At 44.1% G+C, this 23427-nt stretch overlaps 1 protein-coding gene across 1 annotated transcript in view; it reads right to left on the bottom strand.

The window, feature by feature from the left end:
* The window catches only part of RPP30 (ribonuclease P/MRP subunit p30), a 74011-nt gene that overhangs the window by 39524 nt on the left and 11060 nt on the right, over positions 1-23427 (bottom strand). The window contains exons 3-5 of the mRNA XM_082269312.1: positions 20805-20860; positions 7157-7213; positions 3860-3934 (exon numbers count right to left, since the gene is read on the bottom strand). Coding sequence (XP_082125438.1) covers positions 3860-3934; positions 7157-7213; positions 20805-20860 — 188 coding nt within the window. The remainder of the gene's footprint in view (positions 1-3859; positions 3935-7156; positions 7214-20804; positions 20861-23427) is intronic.

Genomic DNA, 23427 nt, shown 5'->3' with positions numbered 1-23427 from the left:
TTGGGCCTCGAGTTTAAACTAGCTCAAAGACTGCAGTAGTACATCATATCTGTAAGAAAAGGAGTGAGCCTGGGGCATTTTCTGCAGAATACAGCTACTATGTTCATAGTTCAATATTATCCAAGCAGACCTGCTTTTAAATTGACAAAAAAAAAAAGTTTAATAATAAACATGGTATACTTAAAGAGGAACTCCAGTCTCGTGCCCCCCCCCCCCCCAAAAAAAAAAAAAAGTCAGCAGTTTAAATACTATATCCAATCGGGCGGGAGGGTGGAAGCAAAAGTGTCAGTAAACATGGGATGGTACTCTAGTGAGGTTTAAACCAGGAGGGGAAATGAGGTTCACGTGCGTATTGCTAGAGCATCACCCAGAGGAAAGGAGTAGAGGGACAAGGTGGACCTTAGTGGAATTTTGTCATCTACATCAAGACCATGAGAGGGTCAACCCAACATCATGCCATGTGCAGAGGTGGGGAGGGGGATGGGTGGGGTCTCTTGGGGAGAGAGGGGACGGGTCGGGCTATGGGGGAAGAGAGGAATCAACGGGGGAAACAATGTTGTGCCGACTCCACGTTAATATTTGTTCATGTTGTCTCCCCTTCGGAACTCACGCCTAAGCCCTCGTTGAGGATCAATAGAGGACACCCTCTGTTCTTGCACCTGGCCCTAGGCAGGGTGTGAGATGGAGGCGTAATAAACTGCAGGAGGCGGGAGGGGAAGGAGAGATGACATGAACTCCCTAAAACTGCTGACATATAATGTTAGAGGATTAAATACACCAACTAAACACAACAGACACCAGGTATTAGAGGAGCTTAGACAAACTTTTGCCAGTATACTATTTTTGCAAGAAACACACATTTCACAAGCTACAAATGTGAAAATATATTCTAAATATTTCCCGGTCTGGTACTATGGTGATACACCAACCAAGAGAGCAAAGGGGATGGCAAATGGTTTTTCGAAGGATGTGAGGTTTTTTCTAGAAGAAAGATTGGTCGTTCCAGAAGGCCGATTTATCTTCTTGAAGGGTCAACTGCTGGGAATCCGAGAGGATATTTAAAGAAAATATTAGAGAAGTTGGCTTTATTCAAAAAGGGCAGTGTGTTCCTAGCAGTTGACTTCAATTTCTGCATAAATCCGTCTCTGGATTGCATGCACGGGCAATGCTCGCGTGCACGGGAAATGGGAGGACACAAACTTAGGCTGGTAAAGAATAGGCTCTTTCACTATCAACTGGTAGATGCTTGGAGAATACAACATCCAGGAGAGAGACTATTCATTCCATTCCCCGATGCACTTTATTTACTCAAGGCTAGATTATATTAGGAAAGAACATAGGTTGATAGAAGCTGTCGTTAGAACATCAATAGGAACTATGACTAGATCTGATCATGCCCCAGTTAGAATGGAAAAAAAAATCTCAGGATTTCCGAGAAAGATAAATATTTGGAGGATTAATGAAGCTCGAATACTGGATGTAGAAGTAGGAAAAAGCATTGCTTAAGAACTGGAACAATATTTCTCAGACAATGAAACCCCAGATATTTCAAACACTCAAAACACTACTGTATGGAAGGCTCACAAAGCTTATATCAGAGGATTACTTATTTCAATAGGTTCCGGGAAAAAAAAAACTATATATATATATATATATATATAAAAACAGACTAATAAAAGGAGATACATTAAATAGAACAGAAACACAAAAAGAGTCTGGAGGGCGGGATACAACAAGCCTTAGTATTAAAAGAGAGATGAACTAAAGGAGCTATTGAAAGAAGGGACCAGACATAAATTTAACAGTGTCGCCAGGGAAAAATATAAATGGGGAAATAAACCGAGGAAATATCTAGCAAGAATGCTAAAAAGTCCAATAATTATATAGAAAAAATAAAAGATCATAGGGGGAATATGGTATATTCAACAACCGACATAGCTAAAGCTTTCCAAAGTTACTACGACGTCTTATACAACGTATGGCAAAAGGAATCACATGAAGTAGAACAAAATAGAAAACAAAAGATACAAAAATCTATAAAAGAATCAAACTGACAAAATTACCAGCTGACAAACTATTAGCACTAGAGACACCAATTACGCAAAAGGAATTAAGCAAAAGGAGATAATGGAGGCGTTAAAAAAACTCACTGACTGGGAAAAGCCCAGGTCCAGATGAGTTTACCACCCGGCATTACAGAAGGTTTAAGGGAATACTATTACTGAAACTTTGTATTTACATGAATGGGATAGGAGAAGAGTTGAAAATGAGACCAGAATAATAACAGGCACACATTATGGTAATACCCAAAGAAGGAAAAAATGCAACTCTATGTTCCAATTACAGACCAATAGCATTATTAAATTCAGACACAAAACTATATGCAAAAGTATTAAATTAAAATACTTAATGGCAGACTGGTTCAATCCAAATCAGACAGGATTTATCCCAGGTAGAGAGGGGGTATGGGAGGGGATTATGTGCATTGTAAAGTATATGGAATGTTTTAACTTGTTTTGTACACTTTGCATTGAAAATTAATAAATAAAAAAAAAAAAAAAAAAAATATATATATATATATATATATATATATATATATATATATATATATATATATTTCAAATATTTTAATCTTGCAAAGCAACCTTTTCTGGTGAAATGTAACAACATTGTATTACAACATAGTTTTGGGCCTCTTGAGTTTAAACTAGCTCAAAGACTGCAGTAGTACATCATATCTGTAAGACAAGGAGTGAGCCTGGGGCATTTTCTGCAGAATACAGCTACTATGTACATTTTTTTTTTTGCAGGGGCCAGTGCAATGGAGCGGAGAATATTTTCTAAGGAGACCTGCTTTTAAAGTGACTAAACCAATCAATGGTGATGAAGGATTTGGGGGTTTTGGTAGATAATAAGCTTAATAAAAGCATGCAGTGCCAAGGTGCGGTTTTCAAAGATAGCAAAATCCTTCCTTGTATAAAGAGAGGTATGGACTCCAAAGAAAGATATAATTTTGCCCATGTACAAATAATTAGTAAGACCTCATCTGGAATATGCAGCTCAGTTTTGGGCATCAGTTCACAAAAAGGATATAGGGGAACTGGAGAAAGTGCAGAGAAGGACAACCACATTGAGAAGAGGCATGGAGGAGCTCAGCTATGGGGAAAGATTAGAGGAACTGAATTTATTCTCTCTTGAGAAAATGAGATTAAGGGGGGGATATGATCAACATGTACAACATAAGGGGTCCATATAGTAAACTTGGTGTAGAGTTATTCTAAGGTTATCACAGAGGATAAGACTCTACGTTTGGAGGAAAAGAGATTTCGTCTTCAAATAAAGAAAGGTTTCTTCAGTTAGAGCTGTGAAAATGTGGAATAGACTCCCTCAAGAGCTGGGTCTAGTCAGCTCAGTAGATTGTTTTATAAAAAGGGGCAGGATTCTTTCTTAAATGTACATAATATAACTGGGTACTAATATTTATAGGTAAAGTTGATTCAGGGAATATTCGATTGCCTCTTCGGGGATCAGGAAGGAATTTTTTCCCCTGCTGTAGCAAATTGGATCATGCTTTTCTGGGGTTCTTCGCTTTCCTCTGGATCAACTGTGGGTATAGGATTGTGTTTATGGGATTGTAGGATTTTATTGGTTGAACTAGATGGACTTGTGTCTTTTTTTTAACCCAAGTATGGTCATGGCTTTGCACTCTGAGAAGACCGAAGGCTGAGCAATCAGCAGTCATGCGATTACTCCGTTCTCTGGCTTTGTGCCAGTGGAGAGCTGCAGCATAGGGGTGATTATGTATGTTTGTTTTTTATATAGCCCATACATCTCCTTTTAATACCAGATAGCAACATACCAGAGAATTGTAATGTGATGGATCAGATGCGATTATGGTCAGTCGAGTTAAAATTTTGATTGGTGTTGATTTACCCTGTAAATAAAAATAATATAGGTTTAGTATATACAGTTCTTTATCATACAAAGCAGTCTTGCAGATTTTTTTAGTTTGTAAGCCAAAGCACTAAAATTAAAACTTGAAATTAACATTGCTCAATTCTTCGCTGGTATTAACAAAAAAAAAAAATGCTTGTTGAATTGATCGTCTGCTGCAGAGGTCTTCAAACTTTCTAAAGCAGGGGCCATTTTACTGTCCTTCAGGCAGGACTGTGCCCAGTGGGCGTATACAATGCCCGGTTTTTGGTATTAGAGGGTGAAAAAGTTGGTGTCAGTGGCAGGAATAGTGCCCCATTTTTGTTATCAGTGGAAGGAATATTGTTAAGTTCAGTGGCAAGAATTATGCCCCATAGCTGGTGTCAGTGGAAGGAATAATGCTTCAAGGGCTTAGATAAAGGACTGCTTCTGGCCCCAGGGTCACAGTTTGGAGACCACTGATCTACCATATAGTGCAAAAAGTGTTTAACTCAAACTAGACTGTTTGTCTTAACAACTGCTGCCTTCTACAGTTCTCAGCTACCTGGCTAGAGCAGACAGGCTGCCAAGTGATATCCACAAGAAACGTCAGACGTACAGTAGTTAGAGCGACGTGTAAAAAGCCAGTGACTGCCAAAATTGTAATGGACAACATTACCTCCTAATTTAAAGAGAAAACAATGAGGAATAGAATAGACCTGCTCAATTAATTCCAGATGCAGAAAAGAGTTGGTAGAAGTTATTTTGGGGATACTGCAAACCAAAGAAGCCCAAAGAATGTAATTCTAAAAGGAAGACAAATCTCTAATTTAGAAAAGTAAAACAGAGGCCAAAGTTACAAGAAGTAAAATTTGGAGGGAAGACCAAGGCATTTACATAATTATCATTCACAAACGACTTTACCTATAGAGATGATTTTACTAAAACATATTTGGTTGAGAGGGGCTCACATAAAGAAGTTTATCAGCTCTGCATAAAAATGCAATGTGATTGCAATCTAAATTACCGATGGTCCAAGAGAGGTCATAGACAGTACAACAAAAACAGGCAATACACTGATTTTGAGAACTTGCAATTACTGGCCATACAATACTGCAATGTTGTAATGCTGCAAGAGCGCCTCAGCCAAAGACATATTGCCTATCTTTTAGGAGAAATATTTGTTTAGAGACGCAAGACATGTTTCCAAGTTAGTATACAAAATACTTCTTGTTTTTAGCCTTGACATTTAACTACAACTACCATGCCAAGAACCTTTAAATGAGAGCTCCGGAAAATCTCTCTGGAAAGGACATCAGGAAGCATATGCAATTACACTTACCACTATCATGTCCTTTCGGAGTTTCAGCTCATTAAAAAAAAAAAAAAAAAAAAACTATGCCTAACTGGAGTAAGCCCTCTTTCACACGGGGTGGATTCCGTTTCGATCAGCAGGGGATCAGCTCTGTGTGGCGAGTTGCAGTGGTACTTATTTAGAATGGAACCCCAACCCACACTGCAATGCGCCACAATATACCTTGCATTGTGGTGCACTGCATTAAAAAAAAAAAAAAGCCGTAGGTCTGTTTTTCTTTACGTTGCCGTGCATAGTCAATGCTCAGTGACAGGCTGCCTTAAAGTAACATGCATTAACTTGTATGCAGTAGCACAGAGCAATGAAAGAGCATAGTGTGAAGGGGGCCCTCATTTTTTGATATGCACTGCCGGCATTGTGATTTGCACAATATGCAGACTTAGGAGTGGGATTTCCATAGTGGTAGGCACAGTATGCGCTTTCCCTATTTTAAACTTTAATTTTAAAAAATCCCACTAGATCCCTCACTCTGCATTTTCCTGGATCCGGAGAGCACATCTCCCCCTCAGTAAACACGGTCTCCCCCCCCCCCCCACTTCACATTGTGAAGTCAGTGTAAACGAGGCCTAAGAGTCAGAATGATAGCCAGGTAACCCGCACTTTAACACCGGGGGGAAGGGGGGGGGGGGACAGCATTGACATCCTCCATACTTTTCCCACAGTTTGCTTTTCAGGGTGTCATCAAGTTGGATGGTTTCATATAGTTCTCACTATCATAAAAGTGTGGGTGTGAGTAATCTCCACCAAAATATGAGACCTGCAGTGTTTTTTTTAATTGATTACTCTTCCAATGGGGGAAAGACATTCTATTTCACGTTCAGGTGATGCAATTCAATACAGTATAGACCAGAAAAGCAGTACCTGCCAGTTCAAAAATAATTTATATCAGATGAGTAGGAATGGTTTCACCTTTAATAGGATTAATGGTGAACTCCAGTCAGATATAAAAGACACAAATTACTGCATCTCTGTATTATTACATTTTTATTTTTTATTTCAAAAATTACATTTTTAAATGTATTGTTTAAATGCAAGCAGTGTAGGGCAAGCCATAGATTATCCAATTTTCTTTCCTACCACAATGGATGGAAGAAAAGAAAATGGCTCGATTCCCCCATCAACAGTCAGTGTTGATGGGGGAATCCCTCCCACTGTACTATTGAGCCTCCCCTGTCAACAGAACACAATGGTTAGTGTTACTGGCTATACTGTAGCCAGTGGCACTGGTCACTCTGGAAAAAAAACAACAGGTCGGTTGTACATAAGTCGTTCGATCGTGTAAATCCAGGATGCCCATACATGAATAAAAATTTGGCCCGTCTCTTCTGACAATGCCAATTTTTGAGCTATGTATGGCCTGCTTAAGTACCTGCATGTGACTTGGAATCAGCCTCTTGCAGTTTCTACAGCAGAGCTGCATGGGAAAGGAAGCAGCAGCTCAACTAGCCAAGAAATTCTTGTGATGACAAGAAGCATGCTGATAGGAAGAGAAACCAGAGTGACAGAAATTAAATCACCAATGTGCTTGTTCTCTATTCAGTGTTATCCTACAGGCCGAGGCAGCCTGGAGATAAAGGAAGTAGGTTGAATGATATTGGCTGTCACTCAACTCTGAAGATTGAGGACATCTTGCGGAGGGAAAAAAGTACTGTGGGAGAAAACCCAGAAATAAGGCGATTTACTGCAGCAAAAAGTGCTTTTTTACTTTCTCTTTTAAAGGCCAATTTTATTTCCATTTGTATCTTAGTTGGAGTTCTGCTTTAATATGTACTGAATACTTTTTTTATAGTTTAAATGTCTTTTGTAGTTATGCACTTCATTAGATTCTATAGTAATCATTATTTTAATTTTACACCACCATTTCATTACCTGAACAGTAGGAGGTGATGGGAATAAATCTGCAGGACATATGGGTTTCCCAATTTCCTAAGGAAAAAAAAATAAATACAATCGGTCATTCAAAGCCAAAAACAATAATAAGATCTTTTGGTTGATTAAATACAGCGATTTTTAAAAAGGGCAATATACTAAGCCCGACTATATAAACGTTATTCACATTTTAAAGCTGCTTTTCCACAGCACAATGAGCTTTGTCAACCTAGTCTAGAAGTGTGTTACTGGCAGGCTCGTCAGAGAAAAAATAAGCTTACAAAATAAATCAGAAATGCAGACACAACATTAAGAACAGGTAAGGTGCAACATACAGAACATTTTTGTTTTTGAGTTCAGATACACCAAGTGGGATCGGGGCAGTTTCCTAAATTTTTTCAGTTGCTGCACCCTTAAAAATATGCCAAATCTTGAGGCACCCCAGTCTAAAATGTAAAAAAAAATTAAATCAGTCAATTTATCAATAGAAAACTTGAACCTTGGACAATGCACACAACCACCTTTATGAAATTAAAATCAGAGACCTCCCTATACATCAGAGCCCCCCCCAATAGATGAGAGCCCCCATCACATCAGAGAACCCCAATGACAGAATCTCCCATTCCTAGAGACCTCTCATCAAATCTGAGCCCCCCCCCCAATTACATAGCCCCTCACAAACACACAGATCCCCTTTTACAGTGTCCCCAAATCACACAGTCCCTTTTTCATATCAGGGCCCTACCTTTAGACTCCAGCAGCGCAGCAGAGGGTGGGGTAGGAGCAAGTCTGGATGAGCTGAGGAATATTGGGGGCAGGCTTTTACACCACCTGCCCTGGATCAGGGTCATGCGCTGCCATGGTGTGGATGGGCTGGCTGCGAACACCACTACGTAGAATGTATGTCATGGCCCTAGAGGAGTGGTTCTCAAACCCGGTCCTAAGGACCCACTAACAGGCCAGGTTTGCAAGATAACTGAAATACATCACAGGTGGTATAATTTGCTGCTCAGTGATTGCAGTACTCTAATCTGCATCTCCCCAAGGTAATAATTTAAATCTGGCCTGTTAGTGGGTCCTGAGGACTGGAGTTGAGAACCACTGCCCTAGAGCATCTTTGCTTCTTATAATGCTGGAGGCCAGTCCACCCGCATTATGGCAACTAATGACGCTAATCCAGGGCATACTGGTTCTCAAACTCAAGGCATTCTTTATCTAAATGATGTCTCGGTGAGCTAGAGAAGGAATCCACCAGCGGAAGAAGTTTGCCATAGCTGACTGAGGATTAGATAATCCTCAGTCATCACTATGACTCTCGGAGGCCGGGCACAATGTTATGATGTCACACGCCGCCCCAGCAGTTGTAAACACTGCGATGTGTTTGGATGGAAAGCCTGAGATTTTTTTTTTTTTTTTAATCTCAGGCTCTCCAGCCTAGAGGAGAGGTGTAGGGTCTTATAGACCCCAGATCTCTCCATAAAGAGGACCGGTTATGCCCTATTCCTATAACAATTGATGTTTACATTCCTTGTAATAGGAATAAAAAGGGATACAAAAAAAATAATAATTTAATAGGGAAAGTGTGGAAAGTGTAAAAAAAAAAAAAAAATTAAAGCGCCCCTGTCCCCTCAAGCTCACATGCAGAAGTGAACGTATACATATATCACGTCCACATATGTAAACAACATTCAAACCACACGTGAGGTGGAATCAGCGCAAACATTAGTGCGAGAGCAATAATTCTAGCACAAGACCTCCGCCATTCCACGAGTGTACGCAATTCTTAAGCGTGACACGTTGGGTATCAATTTACTTGGTGTAACATCAGCTCTCACATTATAGAAAAAAATTGGGCTAACTTTACTGTTCAAAAAAAACAAAAACAAAATAAATAAATCGCATATGAAAAATTGCTGCGCAAATACAGTGAGACAAAAAATTGCAATGACTGCCATTTTTATCCCTAGGGTCTATGCTAAAAATATATATATATATATATATATATATGTTTGGAGTTTCGGAGCAATTTTCTAGCAAAGAAAATGGGATTTTTGACTTACCGTAAAATCCATTTCTCTGATGTTCATGGACGGACACAGCTCCTGATCTTCTTAAACATTGGGTTATACTACAGGAGTAGGACACAAGGCAGAAAAAAAGTCTAGCCACACCTATGGGTAGTCCCAGGGGGTATACTCCCTCTCTCTGCTATAAGTACTCAGTTTTGTTACAAGCAGTGTCAGAAAAATTACAACTCCACAGAGGGGTGGGTGCTGTGTCCATCAGAGAAATGGATTTTATGGTAAGTCAAAAACCCCATTTTCTCCTTCATTCATCAACGTACACAGCTCCTAATCTTCATAACCATTGGGACATCCCAAAGCAGTGTTAAACATGAGGAGTGGGAACAGCGAAAAATAAAATTCCCAAGGCGAACTATAGCCAACCAGGTAAACAGGAGCTCAACCAAAACAACTGGAGCTCACCTGAGAAACAATACACCCTCAAAGAGGGCCAGGTCCTCTTAACAGCAGCCTGCAAATCCTTGCAGCCAAAGGAAGCACCCGCAGATGCCAACACATCCACTTCATTGAACTTTGTGAAAGTGTGCATCATCGACCAGGTGTCCGCCTTGCAAACCTGCGTCACTGACGACTGACGGAAGGCCCAGGAGGCCCTGAGCGGCCGAGTAAAGTGCGCCTTGACAGGGAAAGGAAGAACCTGATCCTTGATGGAAAAGGCCCGAATCACCGTCTGTCTGATCCATCTAGAAATGGTCGCAGAGGAAGTGGACAACCCTTTCAGAGGCCCATCCGTATGCACAAATAGGGATTTGGATTTCCTAAAAGACTCTGTAGCTGCCAGGCACACCCTAATTGCCCGGACATCATCCAAGGCATGAAAAGCTATTTCCTTTGGATGTTTTGGACTGGGACACAGGGAAGGCAATACAATGTCTTAATTCAAAATGAAAATCAGAGACAACCTGAGGAAGGAATGACAGACAGGGAGAAGAATCACCTTATCACTGGGAACCACCAAGTAAGGTGAACGACAGGGTAATGCCGCTAATTCTGACACCCTGCATGCAGAGCTGAAAGCCACCAAAAAGGCCAGCTTCTGGGACAGCATAAGCAGGGGAATATCCCAAAGATGCTCAAAAGGATGCTTCTGGAGCACTAAGAGCACCAAATTGAGGCCCCAAGGCGGCATCAGAGACCGCACTGGAGGGGGTCAAGTGCCTAACTCCCTGAAGAAAAGTACGCATCAAGGAGTATATGGCCAAGGGCCGTTGAAAGAAGACCGCGGATGCCAACACCTGACCCTTGATGGTGATCAAGGCAAGTTTCTGCTCAACACCCAGTTGAAGGAATGTCAAGATCCGAGCCACCGAAAAAAAGAGCGAGGATAAACCCCAAGAAATTCACACAATGCAATGTACGTCTTCCACATATGATGGTAGATCTACCTAGAAGTAGATTTCCTAGCTTTTAACAGCGTTGGCATCATCAACTCAGACAAACCTCTATCCATCAGCACCTGGCATTCAACAGCCAAGCCGTCAAAGCCAGCGACCGTGAAGCAGGATTGAAGATTGGTCCCTGATAGGAAGCTTCCGAGGAACGTTGGTGACCAGCCGCATCAGATTAGCGTACCAAGCCCGGCGAGTGTAGTCCAGGGACCACTAAGATAATCGGAATTCCTTCTGCCTCAATCCTGCATAGAAGTCTTGCCAAAAGCTTGAGAGGTGGGAAGGCGTAAATCAGACAATACTGATCCCACGGGGCCAGCAGCGCATCCGTGGCATCCGCCAAAGGATCCCGTGCCCGAGCCACAAACCTCTGCACCTTACTGCTGAGTCGGGATGCCCCACTGGAGACACAACTGATTAAACACCTCTGGATGAAGGGAACCACTCCCCTTGGTAATCCACCAGCCAGTTTTCCACCCCGGGAATGTGTATGGCGGAGAGGGCTGGAACAAACTGTTCTGCCCACATTAGAATGCCAGCTTTCTCCAGAGCCGCCAGGACACTTCTTGTGCCCCTCTTGTGATTGACATAAGCCACCGCCGTGGAAGGAGCACTCTGGCTAAGGCCGAGTCCAGAGTCAGACCCAGATAGTCCAGCTTTGTGGACAGGACCAGAGCAGACTTCTGAAAATTCAGAATCCAGCCAAACACCCTCAAGCTCGTATGGAGAGTTCCAGGTTTTCGACCAAAGCAGTAGGAGACTCCGCTTGCAGAAGAAGGTCGTCCAAGTAGCCCAGTACCGCGATCTCCCATTGGCGTAACAATGCTAGCACCGGAGCCAACACGTTTGTGAAGACCCGAGGAGCAGAAGCGAGACCAAAGGGTAATGCCACAAACTGATAATGCTCCTCTCCCATGGCAAAGCAGAGAAAGTGCTGGAGACCAACACATATTGGAATGTGAAGGTAAGGGTGTCGATGGAGGCAAGAAAAATCCCCCTGATGCTGGGAAGACACCACCGTGCAAACAAATTCCATTCTGAACTTCTGCACCCGCACAAAGCAGTTCAGCGCCTTGAGGTCCAGAATTAGATGCACCTTGCCTTCCTTCTTGGGGACTGTAAACCAAATTGAGTGAAAACACCTGAAAATGTTTTGAAGTCGGAACAACTTTGGGCAGGAATGATGGACAGGGGATGAAGAACCACTTTATCCATATGGACCACTAAATAGGGACTGCGACAGGATAATGCCACCAATACCGATACCCTGTGGGCTGAGGTAATGGCAACCAAGAATGTTATCTTCTGAGATAACATAGGCAAGGGAATCTCCCGAATATTCTCAAATGGAGGTTTCTGGAGAACCAAAAGTACTAAATGTAAATCCCATGGTGGCAAAAGAGACCGTACAGGTGGAGCCACATGTTGAACACACTGAATGGAGGTACGAACTAAAGAGTGAATACAATAGTTGGAAGAAAGCTGCGCACAAAAGAGTACACTAAAAAGGCTGCTCGTACAATAGTATATCAAACCATAAATATGCACTCTTTAGTTCGTATATATGTAAAGGGAGGTACAGCGCCACTAGATAAATAAACTAACTAAAAACTTGCAGAGGTAAATAGAGTCCATAAAGTCCACATAGAAGAATTGGTTCGGATGCAGAAAATATAGACGTAAATCCAACATCAATCTTGTAAACTAAGCTTCTGGCAATAATCACACAAGGCAATAAAGGATGTACCCTTACCGGAAAGTTGGACCCCCTGTTAAGGAAGGTCAAAACAAGCAGTTACATGTGAGTGCTTTACTTTTATTTGTGAATAAAATTCTGTACATACTTCACTATGTGCGCCCCCATTTGTATTCTTGGAGGTTATCCCTGGTGTACTCCTGGGGATTATGAGGTTTACTGAATCCATGGCCCTGCCCGGATATTCCGTGGACGATTGGAGGAGAATTGGGTGCATCGTTTGTTCCTGGTGATTGACATTGCACGTTTGTTTTGACCTTCCTTAACAGGGGGTCCAACTTTCCGGTAAGGGTACATCCTTTATTGCCTTGTGTGATTATTGCCAGAAGCTTACTTACAAGATTGATGTTGGATTTACGGCTATATTTTCTGCATCCGAACCAATTCTTCTATGTGGACTTTATGGACTCTATTTACCTCTGCAAGTTTTTAGTTAGTTTATTTATCTAGTGGCGCTGTACCTCCCTTTACATATACGAACTAAAGAGTGCATGGCTAGGGGTCGCTGAAAGAAGATTGCCAAGACAGACACCTGGCCCTTGATGGTACTCAAGGCCAACTTCTGATCAATGTCCTGTTGAAGAAAGGTTAAGATCCGAGCCACAGAAAAGGACCAAGGATGAGTGCCAATCAACTCACACCAAGAAATGTACGTTTTCCACATACGATGGTATATCTTGCTGGAAGATGACTTCCTCGCCTTCACCAAAGTAGGGATCACTGATCCAGACAGACCTCTATCTAACTAAGCCATTAGCCTTTAGCTAAGGCATTAAAACCAGTGACTGTAAAGCAGAATAGAAGATCAGCCCTTAGGACAACTGGTCTTCTTTGAGAGGAAGCCCCCAAGGGACGTTTATGGCCACCAGAATGATTGGAAGATCCTTGACCTTGATTCCTTGCAGAAATTGTGGAAGAAGCCTTAGCCAAGGATGGTACTGGTCTTACCGTGGCCCTTGGACGCCTGCAGTGTCTGCCAGAGGAACTCGTGATCTCGCCACGGACCTCGGTATCCTCCTGTGGAGCCGAACCTGCTAAAGGAGCTGCATGTAGGCCTGTGCAAACAGAACTGTCTTAAAAGGTTGATACCACCAGACTCAGAACCTGTATGCAAAATGGAAGAGAGAACTATCTGTGTGACAGCAGCAGGTGAATCACGGCCTGTGGTTCCTGAAGTTTGTCCAGAGGAAGGACCACCCTGGTCAGAATTAGAATCCAACCCAGGTAAATCCATTCCCTGGACAAGGATAAGGGGGGACCTTAGGTAGTTTGGACATCACCACAAGGAATCCACACAAGGAGACTCAGAGACTCAGGACCTAAAAAACCTGAAAAAGGACAAGCTTTGTCCCCTTTTCTGGGTACCCCCAAAATAATAATTTTGTGGATCCCCTTGACGTTCATGAAGGAGGTCCACATGGCCGGAAACCAGCGAAGATGTCCCCTCACTGCAATACTGGGTGAGGGCAGACCTTCATGCTGAAGAGGTCTTGTCTGCAGGTCCGGAGAAAATAGCTCTAGGCTTACCAGACCAAGGATGCTTGGAACCTCCTGGGAAAGATGTGAAAGATCTATTTTCCTTATTCTCCATGCCAGAAGCACAAATTAATTTTCTATGTGCTGAGAAGGAGTGCCCCCGTCTGCGACGAGGCTCCTTCACTTTTTCTAGACTAAGGCTCCCCCCCGAGATACCCTTAATGATGTCATCCAGGGTAGCCCCAAACAGGCGATCGCCTTAAAAGGGCAGATCAATGAGAGATTTCAATGAGAGAGGCTTGCGTCCGCGGACCAATTCTTAAGCTGTAGCACGCACCTAACCACCACTACTGAAACAAAGTTTGGACAGCACAGAAGTTGTAGCCAAAGCTGCATCACAAATAAACTGCAGCCCATGGACGAACTGGCCCGCTAAATCATCATAAACAGCAGGGACCTGCTCAACCCCCAGGCCCTGGCGCAAAAGTTTGGCCCATTCAGTTAGGGTCTGAGACACCAGGGCTGAGGCAAAGACTGGCTGCAATGTTGAACCAGCCATAGTAAAATATGCTGCGTGCCACAGCCTCCACTTTCCTGTCAGCCGGGTCCTTAAAGGACGGGAATTCCTCTACTGGGATCATGGTAGCTTTGTTCAACCTGAAAATAGGAGGGTCCACCACTGGTGGACTAATCCACTTGAGTAACGTACAGCAAAACGTTTGGGGACAGACACCTGGCTACATCTGCCACATTCTCAATTTTTAAAGTCTCACTCACTGCAGTGATAAGCGCGTCTACCAGCGCTTTTTAATTTGCTGCTGTCATCATAGCGTAATCATCCTCACTATCGGATGGATCTTGGGGTGTGATATTAAGCCCTCCCTGGACAGGCCGTGTCCATGGCGGCATCAGGCTCAGAATCAGATGAGACAGACTGAGCAGGGAAAGGCGGGGGGGGGGGGGGAACGCTTGCTCCTAGGCCTTTGCCCACTTACCACTTCCACCCGGGACACTAAGGACTGCAGGACCACCATCAGTGCAGCCATGGGAAGCTGGGGTTCCGAGGGACCTGCCACCTCCATGAGGGGGTCACTGGGGGAGATGTGACCCTGAGAATCCATAAGGAAAGGAAGACCTTGCAGTACAAAAACAATCTTTTGGCACCACTAAAAGGATCCCCCCAAGGCTCAGGGTACCTATCAGCAGAGAAAGAGATAACAGGGACCCCCAAGGACTCACCCTACCGATCAGGGGACCACCGAAAATTCGGACCCAACATCACCATGGATGCCATTACTGTTTATATGTTTCAGGCAGAGGAATAGGAAACTGAGGAGGAAAGGAGGAGCTTCGGCATCCCCACGAGGCTTCAGTCGTCTCCAGCATCTCCCAGACTAAGGGAAAGTGGCTGGCCGAAACATGGCCGCCAGCTGGAAACCAGCCCGACTAAGGAAAAATGGCCTCCATCAGCTACAGCATGCTGCTAGGATCTTCCCTGTGCCCCCTGCAAAGGGACCCCTTCCTGAAGATAGGACACACGTTCGAGGAGACTCCGCTGTGCACTCTGCACCGATCTATGCATTGGGACCCCCCAGCACTATACCCACACTGCAAACAGTAGGGCATGCGCCTAGGGGTCTCCTACACTAGTAACCCTCCAGACTACCAGGGCAGGACACACCATCTCAGGACCCTTACAGAGTGGGGATAGCGGGGGAGACCTCAGGGGGCCTGGAACCCCCACCAGACTCCAGGTCCAGACAGGGGGGAAAGGGAGTGGGGGGAAGCCCAGCTCACTGAGGGATTTTAAAGGATGGGAGGAAGGAACCTGCAGGCAGGTCTGACCGTCCTTGAAGGTTACCCATGTCCACCCCAAAAAAAAAAAAAACGCCAAAAAAGAGGAGAGGAGGACTGAACTTACCCTTCCATGGTGCGGGTAATGCTCCAGACAGAATCCTCGCCACCAAAGTAGGGGAGCGGCCGGCCAAGGTACAGCTGCGACTGCAGACATTTAACTTGCGGGCCAGCCTCTGTCCACGAGACTAAGTTGCAGACGACCTAACGTGTAGCTGCAGTCTGCACACGCGCGCTGGCTGGGCTGGGGGGGGGGGGCCCACTAGATCTAGATTACCCAGCCAGTCGCCCAGCCCGGCAGTTGATTGTAGATCTCCCAGGAGAAAAAAAAAACAAAAAGATGTAAGGAAAAAAAAAAAAAAATTACTAGGACCAGAGATCCCAGCCGGGAGCCTAGGTCCTTACTCATGACTAGACAGATTAACCACTTGCCGACTGCCTAACGCCGATCTACGTCGGCAGTCAGCCCCTCACAGGCAAAGTGACGTAGGGCTACGTCACTAGCTTGTGAGGGTCTAGGGAGCGAGCGCGCGCCCCCGGAGGCGCGCTCCCACTCCCGCGTGGTCACGGACCCCCCCGCGTGTGTGACCAGCGGACCCGATGTCCGCCGGTCACTCGGCGATCGGCGGGGGAGAGGGAGAATGTCAGGCAGCTTGTGTAAACAAGCTGCCTGTCATTCTCCTCGCTGTAAAGACACTGATAAAACGGATCTAGTATGTAGATCCGTTGATCAGTGTCCTTACAGCTCAAGCCACAGCCAATCACAGTAGAAAGCACGCCCCTAGGGATACACACAGCCCCTCCCTTCCAAATAAAGTTAACCCCTTCACAACCAGTTTATTTTTACAGTAACAGTGCATATGTATAGCACTGATTACTGTAGAAATGTCACTGGTAACCCCAAAAGTGTCACAAATGTCAGTCAAGGGTCCGATCTGTCCGCTCCAATGTCGCAGTACCGCAAAAAAAAAAAAATCGCAGATCACCGCCATTACGCGTTAAAAAAAAAAACAACAAAAATGACAAAAATCTTTCCCTTTGTTAGTAAACGCGATAACTTTTGCGCAAACCAATCAAAATACGCTTTTTGCGATTTTTTTTACCAAACATATGTAGCATAAAACAAATTGGCCGAAAATTTTAAAAAATTTTGATTTTTACTTTTTTTTGGGGGGAATTTCATATAAAAAAATGTGAAAAATATTGTTATTTTTGCAAAATTGACGCTCTTTTTTTGTTTATAGCGCGTGATCAAAAAATCGCACAGGTGATCAAATACCACCAAAAGAAAGCTCTGTTTGTGGGAAAAAAAGGATGTCAAATTCGTTTAGGTACAGCGTCGCACGACCGCGCAATTGTCCGTTAAAGTCACGCAGTGCCGAATCGCAAAATACCCCCTGGTCAGGAAGGGGGTAAAATCTTCCGGGGCTTAAGTGGTTAAAACTGATGACCCAGAGCAGAGAGGGGGGTTATATACCAAGCTGAGGACAACCCATAGGCGTAGCCAGGTGTTTTTTGTTCTGCCTAGTCCTACTCCTGGAGGAGGCAATATATATGACCCAGTAGTTATGATTTATGGAGCGCTGTGTCAGTTGATGAACAAAAGAGAAAACTTCTTATGAGCCTAGAAGGAGGGCCCACCTCTACGACGAGGGTCCTTGCCCTTAGTAACCTGCGGAAGAAAAGTACTCTTCCCCCCCCCTGTGAGACCTTTAATGATGTCATCCAAGGTAGCACCAAACAGGCGATCTCCTTGAAAGGGAAGATCAGTCAAGGCCTTTTTAGAAGTCTGGTCCGCAGACAAGCATTTGAGCCAAAAGACACACCAAGAGGACCACTGCCGAAACAGAGAGCCGAGCCACTAGGGAAGCCACATCCAAAGAGACAACACAGACAAACTGCAGCCCCTGGACCAGCTGGTCCGCCAGCTCAGCAAAAGCAGGGGGGAGCTACTCCCCCTCCAGGTCATGGCAAAAAAGCCTAGCCCATCCGGTCAGATTCTGCGACACCTGGGCAATGGTGAATATCGGCCTCAGTGCAGAACCAGCCAGGATATACATATTGCGGGCCACCGCCTCCACGTCAGCTGGGTCCTTAAAGACCCGGGACTCCTGAACCGGAATAATGGTTGCCTTGTTCAAACTGGAAACTGGAGGGTCCACCACCGGTGGAACAGTCCACTTCTTAAGAAGGGACTCCTCATAGGGGTATCGCCTAGCAAAATTGCTTTGGGACCCCAAGGGGACGCTTTGTTCGTACCCACTATTTAGTGACAATTCTGTCAAAATAGGAGGGGAAAGGGAACACCTTTTCCACTCTGGATGGCTTGTGAATGCCAAAGGGTGACCCACGTCCGTGCTGGCCAAATCAGATTCAGGATCTAATGAGACAGATCAGGCAGTGGAAGGCAGGGGGCACTTTTTGCCACCCTGTCGCCCAAAAGCCACCTCCACCCGGGACACCAAGGATTTCAGGACCGCTGTCAATGCATCGATGGATGAATGGGACCCAGAGGGCCCTGCAGCCTCAAAGAGGGGATCGGGTGGGGAGATGTGCTCTAAAAGACTCCATGAGTCACTAGGGGTACCCCACAAAAAAGTGTAAAACACTGCTAATGGACAACCCCCACCGCTCTGGCAGCCCACCCGGTTGCCAGCCACAGAGCACCAATCGATCCTCAGTAGAGAGGGAGAGGACCCCACCAGACTTAGCACACCACAGAAACCAGGCACCGCAGCCACCAGGAGAATCTGCACTGCACTAACGATGATCAGGAAATGAAAAGATCATGGAGTCAGCACCAGGGGATGAGGAGGTGCTCCCATCGCCGAAATCGCCACCCAGAGGGCTCCACTGACATGGCCGTCACTATTTTCAATGGTAAACCACCGAAAAATGGCCGCCGGACTACACAATCATGGCCGCAGAGCACACAGCCTACAAGATAGTGGCCCATAACGGCACCACCAGGCTCCCAAGGGGGAACCCTAGGCCTCAGAAAATGGGACAGGCGGGAAGAGGGGGCCCCTGGCAGGAGCCCCCACAAGGTACAGCCCCCCCCCCCACAGCCGACTGCCCAGTGGTCGGCAGCGCACCCCCCCCCCCCAATTGCCAACACAGCACCCTGCCCCCACCCCAGGCCGTGGACCAGGCCACCCCACAGTCCCAGCGTCAGTAAAGGAGTGGGGGGGGCGATATGGCCCACCAGACTGATGAGGGGGTGCCTAACGGAAGGAGGGGAACCCAGGGATCCGACCGTCCCATGGAGGGGCTAATGTCCGCTCCAAAACCCTCCAGGGGGAGGGGGGGCAGTCACTTACCATACCAGGAACCAGACGGGCACCGCTCCAGACAGAACCTCCTCTCCATTAAAATGGGGAAGGGGGGGCTTGCGGCCAGCAGGAACGCTGCAACTCGGGCCGAGACCTGGTCGTATGCGACCTAGCAAGGCATTTAACTCGCAGGCCAAGCCCCCCCTCTGATGGGGCTATGTCGCGGACGACCAAATAGACTGTGCACTTTGTAAAGTGCAGTTGCATTCTACAAGTGCAGTTGCTCCAGAGCTTAGTAAATGAGCAGAAGCTCTGCTAACTTCCATCATCCAATCATGTGCAAGCAAAAATGCTGTTTTTTATTTTATTTTCCTTGCATGGGATTGCGTATTCTTTGCAAAGTTAACCACCATCTCATTTACTAAGTTCTAGAGCAATTGCACTTGCAAAAACAACTGCATTATGCAAGGTGCACAGTCTATTTGTCTTTAGTAAATCAACTTCAAAGACTTCACTGATGAAGCTACAAAATGTTTTGTTTAATACAGTAGCATTTCCAAATTTGTGATGTGACAAAGCCTAAATGGCAACGCAAGTATTAGACCACGTGTGATCTGGAACAGAAAAGTTGTCTTGTCCCGTTGGTGAATAGGAACAAGCTAGGTGAATGAATACATGGATATAGGGGATTTATCAACCATGACACCACAAACTGTAGCAACACAATGTAAGCCCATCATTACAAGGTAAGGCAAATAACACAGGGAATACAAAACATTAATACCTACAAACATTTGAAAAAGTGTAGAATACCTTTAAAGTAAAGCTTAACTCTAACTAGATGACACCAAATGGCCAATTTAAAATGTTGAGCAGATATCACTATTTACCTTCCGTTCTACTTCACTGGGCTACACAAACCACAGATCATGCATAAAATGCACCCTGTTGTTCGATAAACAATTGCCATGTTTCTTTTCTTTTGGAAAATACTATTCTTTTTATACTTTTCTATATCTCAATGCTGCTCATCTGCAACCACTTTCTATCTACTTGCACTTACTCCAGTGGCGGTTCCATGACTCTGCTCAGGTTGGTCCTTCTAATGTTGACAATAGTGGAACATGCCTCTGCATTAAATGTTAGCTCTGATACCTATATAGTCCCTGCTAGAAGAGCATATGACTGGGTAACAGCGCAAAAAAAGGGTAGTTAGACAGGGACAGGGCTTTGTCACACCATAATAAGAGCAAGGACAATAATGGCAGGATTACCAGATATTATTTTAAACAAAGCTGTAGAGTTAAAAAGATTGAACATTACTTGCGAAATTGCATGTTTAAGGATATATGAGATGTTGGTGATTGGCTTTACAGCTACTTTAACAGTCACTTGTATCTAGAATTTAAAGCCCCACTCTGGGCAGCAAAAGTAAATTATCCTTGCAGTAGGGCCTCCCTGCACTGCATTCTCTTTACTTACCTTATTTCTCATTCTGACAGGCTTTTATGCCATATAAGTGGCCCCCCGAAGATGCTTTTCTTCACTGCTCCACCAGTCACAGGGTGACGTCATTATGCACAATAAAAGACCAGCAGTCCTGCATTGCGCACGGAGAAGATGAGGGCCCACCTATAACAGGAAGAGAGGAGGAGATCGCTGGCTGCAGAGGGACTAAGGTGAATATAATGTATTCCTCCTCCTCTAGGCTTAGCAAGTATTTAACCCCTAGAATTGGCTGGGGGGGGGGGGGGGGGGGTTGCTTGGTTGTTTAGCTTTAAGTATATGCATATAGAAATACATTGATATAAAACTTACCGTCTTCTTCTTTTCAAATGCAGCTACATGATTGACAGCAACAGTAGAGTAGCCGACTAGATAGGGGAAATATAAAACATTAATTTGTTTGGAAATGCGGTAAATAACATTAAATTACAAAACAATAACTTCAAAAGCTTCCTGCTGTTTAAACGAACAACACAAAGCAGCAACTTCAATAGGTTTTAGAAGACAGCAAGGAAGTCTGTAGGGTACAAACCACAAAAAGTTTGGAGACATCAGATTGGACAAAGACTATTACATCTACCACTCCGTCTACAATATATCACCACGTGCAAAAATTACTTCTAACACTACTCTAACTACAACCCCAATTCCAAAAAAAAAAAAAAAAAATCGGAATTGGGGTTGTAAAAATACTAAATATGAATAGGTTAGTAACAGTGCAAAAAAACTGAAAAAAAAAAAAAAAAAAGACTTTTTTTTTATATATAAAAGTATTGTATGGAATTGACCATTGGGATATATGGTGTAACTGGTCCTGATTGACCTCTGTACTTCTTTAAGTTTTTAAACAATTATTGCATAAGGAAAAGCTATGTGATTTTATAGAATCATTAGATTAAAGTGTTGGCACCTTAAAAGTCCCATATTTTAAATGTTTTGTATATATTTGGGGATGAGGATGCAATTGGTTTTCCCACTACCCATCTTCCGTACAGGTTAGGAACATAGTGTTGACTACATTTAACTAATCACAGGCACTAATGGCCCAAATAAACCTATAAATGATGCAAGTTACTAAATGAAAAATAAACACTATCTGGCTGCTGCACATTGATTTCAGGTCTTCTATGTCTGAGCTATATAAAATGGTTTTAATGATTCAAGAATTAAAAGCATAACCCTTAAGCAATAAAGTGATTTTATTCTAATTTGCAACAGCATAAAACTAATTAGTTTGCTGCTGAAGTTAGCTCAATACAGTATAAAATATATTTTTATTTGTTGTTTTATGCGTTAATGCAGTTCAACTGCCATGGGAAAATGATGGGGCCTGCTACTGCTGACCTGTCCTTAGTTAATCTACAAGTATAATGCCCCTTTAAAGCAACTCTAAAGGTTCAAATTGTAATTTTAAAAAAAAATCCCAAATGGTTTTGCACAGAGCAGCCCTGATTCTCCTCTTCTGGGGACCCCTGCCGAAACTCCTGGCTCTCACCCCCATCGAGTGCCCTCATAGCAAGCTGTTTGCTATGGGGGCACTTGTGCGGGCTCAATCCCTGTGAATCAATGAACTACAAGTGCCGACAGCCACAAAGGTAGTAGTCAATAAACTAACACGGCGCTGTTGACCCAGATGCAGATTGTCACTTGCCACGTCGCCTGCCACCAGATAAGCATGGTCACTTGCCACCAGATGCGGATGGTCACTATCCTGCCACCAGTTGGGGGGTTGGCTTTAAAAAAATGTTTTCTTTCCCATTTATTTTATTTTTAACTCGGTTTTTAAAAAATAAATAAATAAATCTGATCAATTTTATTGCTGTCTCAAGGAATGTAAACATCCCTTGTGACAGTAATAGGCAGTGACAGGTACTCTCTATGGAAGGATCTGAGATCCCTCCACTGCTCTTAAAAGTATTAAAAACTGAAAAAATCTGCATTTTTGAATACGGACAGTTTTTTTAAATCGATGCAATTGGCAGCCGTGTAAACCTGAAGTGACAACAACTGGCATACCGCCACAGGAATGCAGTCAAAAAGTTTCACACAATTTGGCAGGACTGGTTAGATTGCCCTGGTTTAGCCCCAGCGCAGCGTTTTCTGGGATTCTTCTCACCTGACTTTTCTCTTTTTTCTTTGTTCCTTTTTCCCTTTATCTTCTTTTCTGCTTCTATTATTCTTGTCTCCCCCCCCTCTATCCTTCCTTCCATTTTTTTTCCCTTTCTTGGGATAGGCAGCTTCCATCTATTGCCTCCTCTGCTGTGGATGAGGCTTGGCCTTCTCTCCTTTATTTCTATTTGACTTTTATATGGATGTGATGGTTTAGAGCCCTGGTGCTCAAGTAGGGGGTCATTTCCTCCCTATGTTAATTTATTGGGGGGATTGTACTGCTGGTATAGAGAGGTATTCGAATAATGCATACCGAACCCTGTTAATTTTGGTACTTCGCAGCGTTTATGTTAATATTAGCTAGAAGGTGTTCTGGTTTCATATATATCCTACCACCAGTGTAGTTTTTGGCATCTCTGTATTGCTATGTAAATTTCCTTAGGTTATGATGTATGACCCCTGCGATAGGTGCAAACATTTTGTATATGTTCATGACTGTCTTTATCGTGTATGTTCCTATCTTTTTCTTTTGTTTTCTCAATAAAACCCTTTTTTGGATTAAAAAAAAAAAAAAAACCTGAAGTGACGCATGACGTTGCTTCCAAGTTACATGATCTATTTCGGCTTCATTCGGGACTCCAACCAGCCGGCAGACGTGTCGGCTGGTTGCTCAGGTCTCCCTGTGGGATGGGAGACCAGGGCAAAGCCCCCTCTCGCTCACTGGGATAACAGCCGCCGGCTGTTATCTTCTGAAAGCCGACCGCCGACTTTAAAAAACAGTACTGGGTTGATGCCTGCAGCTGCAGGCATCATCCCGGTACAACCA

The sequence above is a fragment of the Pelophylax lessonae genome (genome assembly GCF_965119305.1).
Source record: "Pelophylax lessonae genome assembly, chromosome: 9".
NCBI lineage: Eukaryota > Metazoa > Chordata > Amphibia > Anura > Ranidae > Pelophylax > Pelophylax lessonae.
The sequence above is the reverse complement of the archived record's forward strand: the minus strand, read 5'-3'. Positions and strand labels throughout refer to the sequence as shown.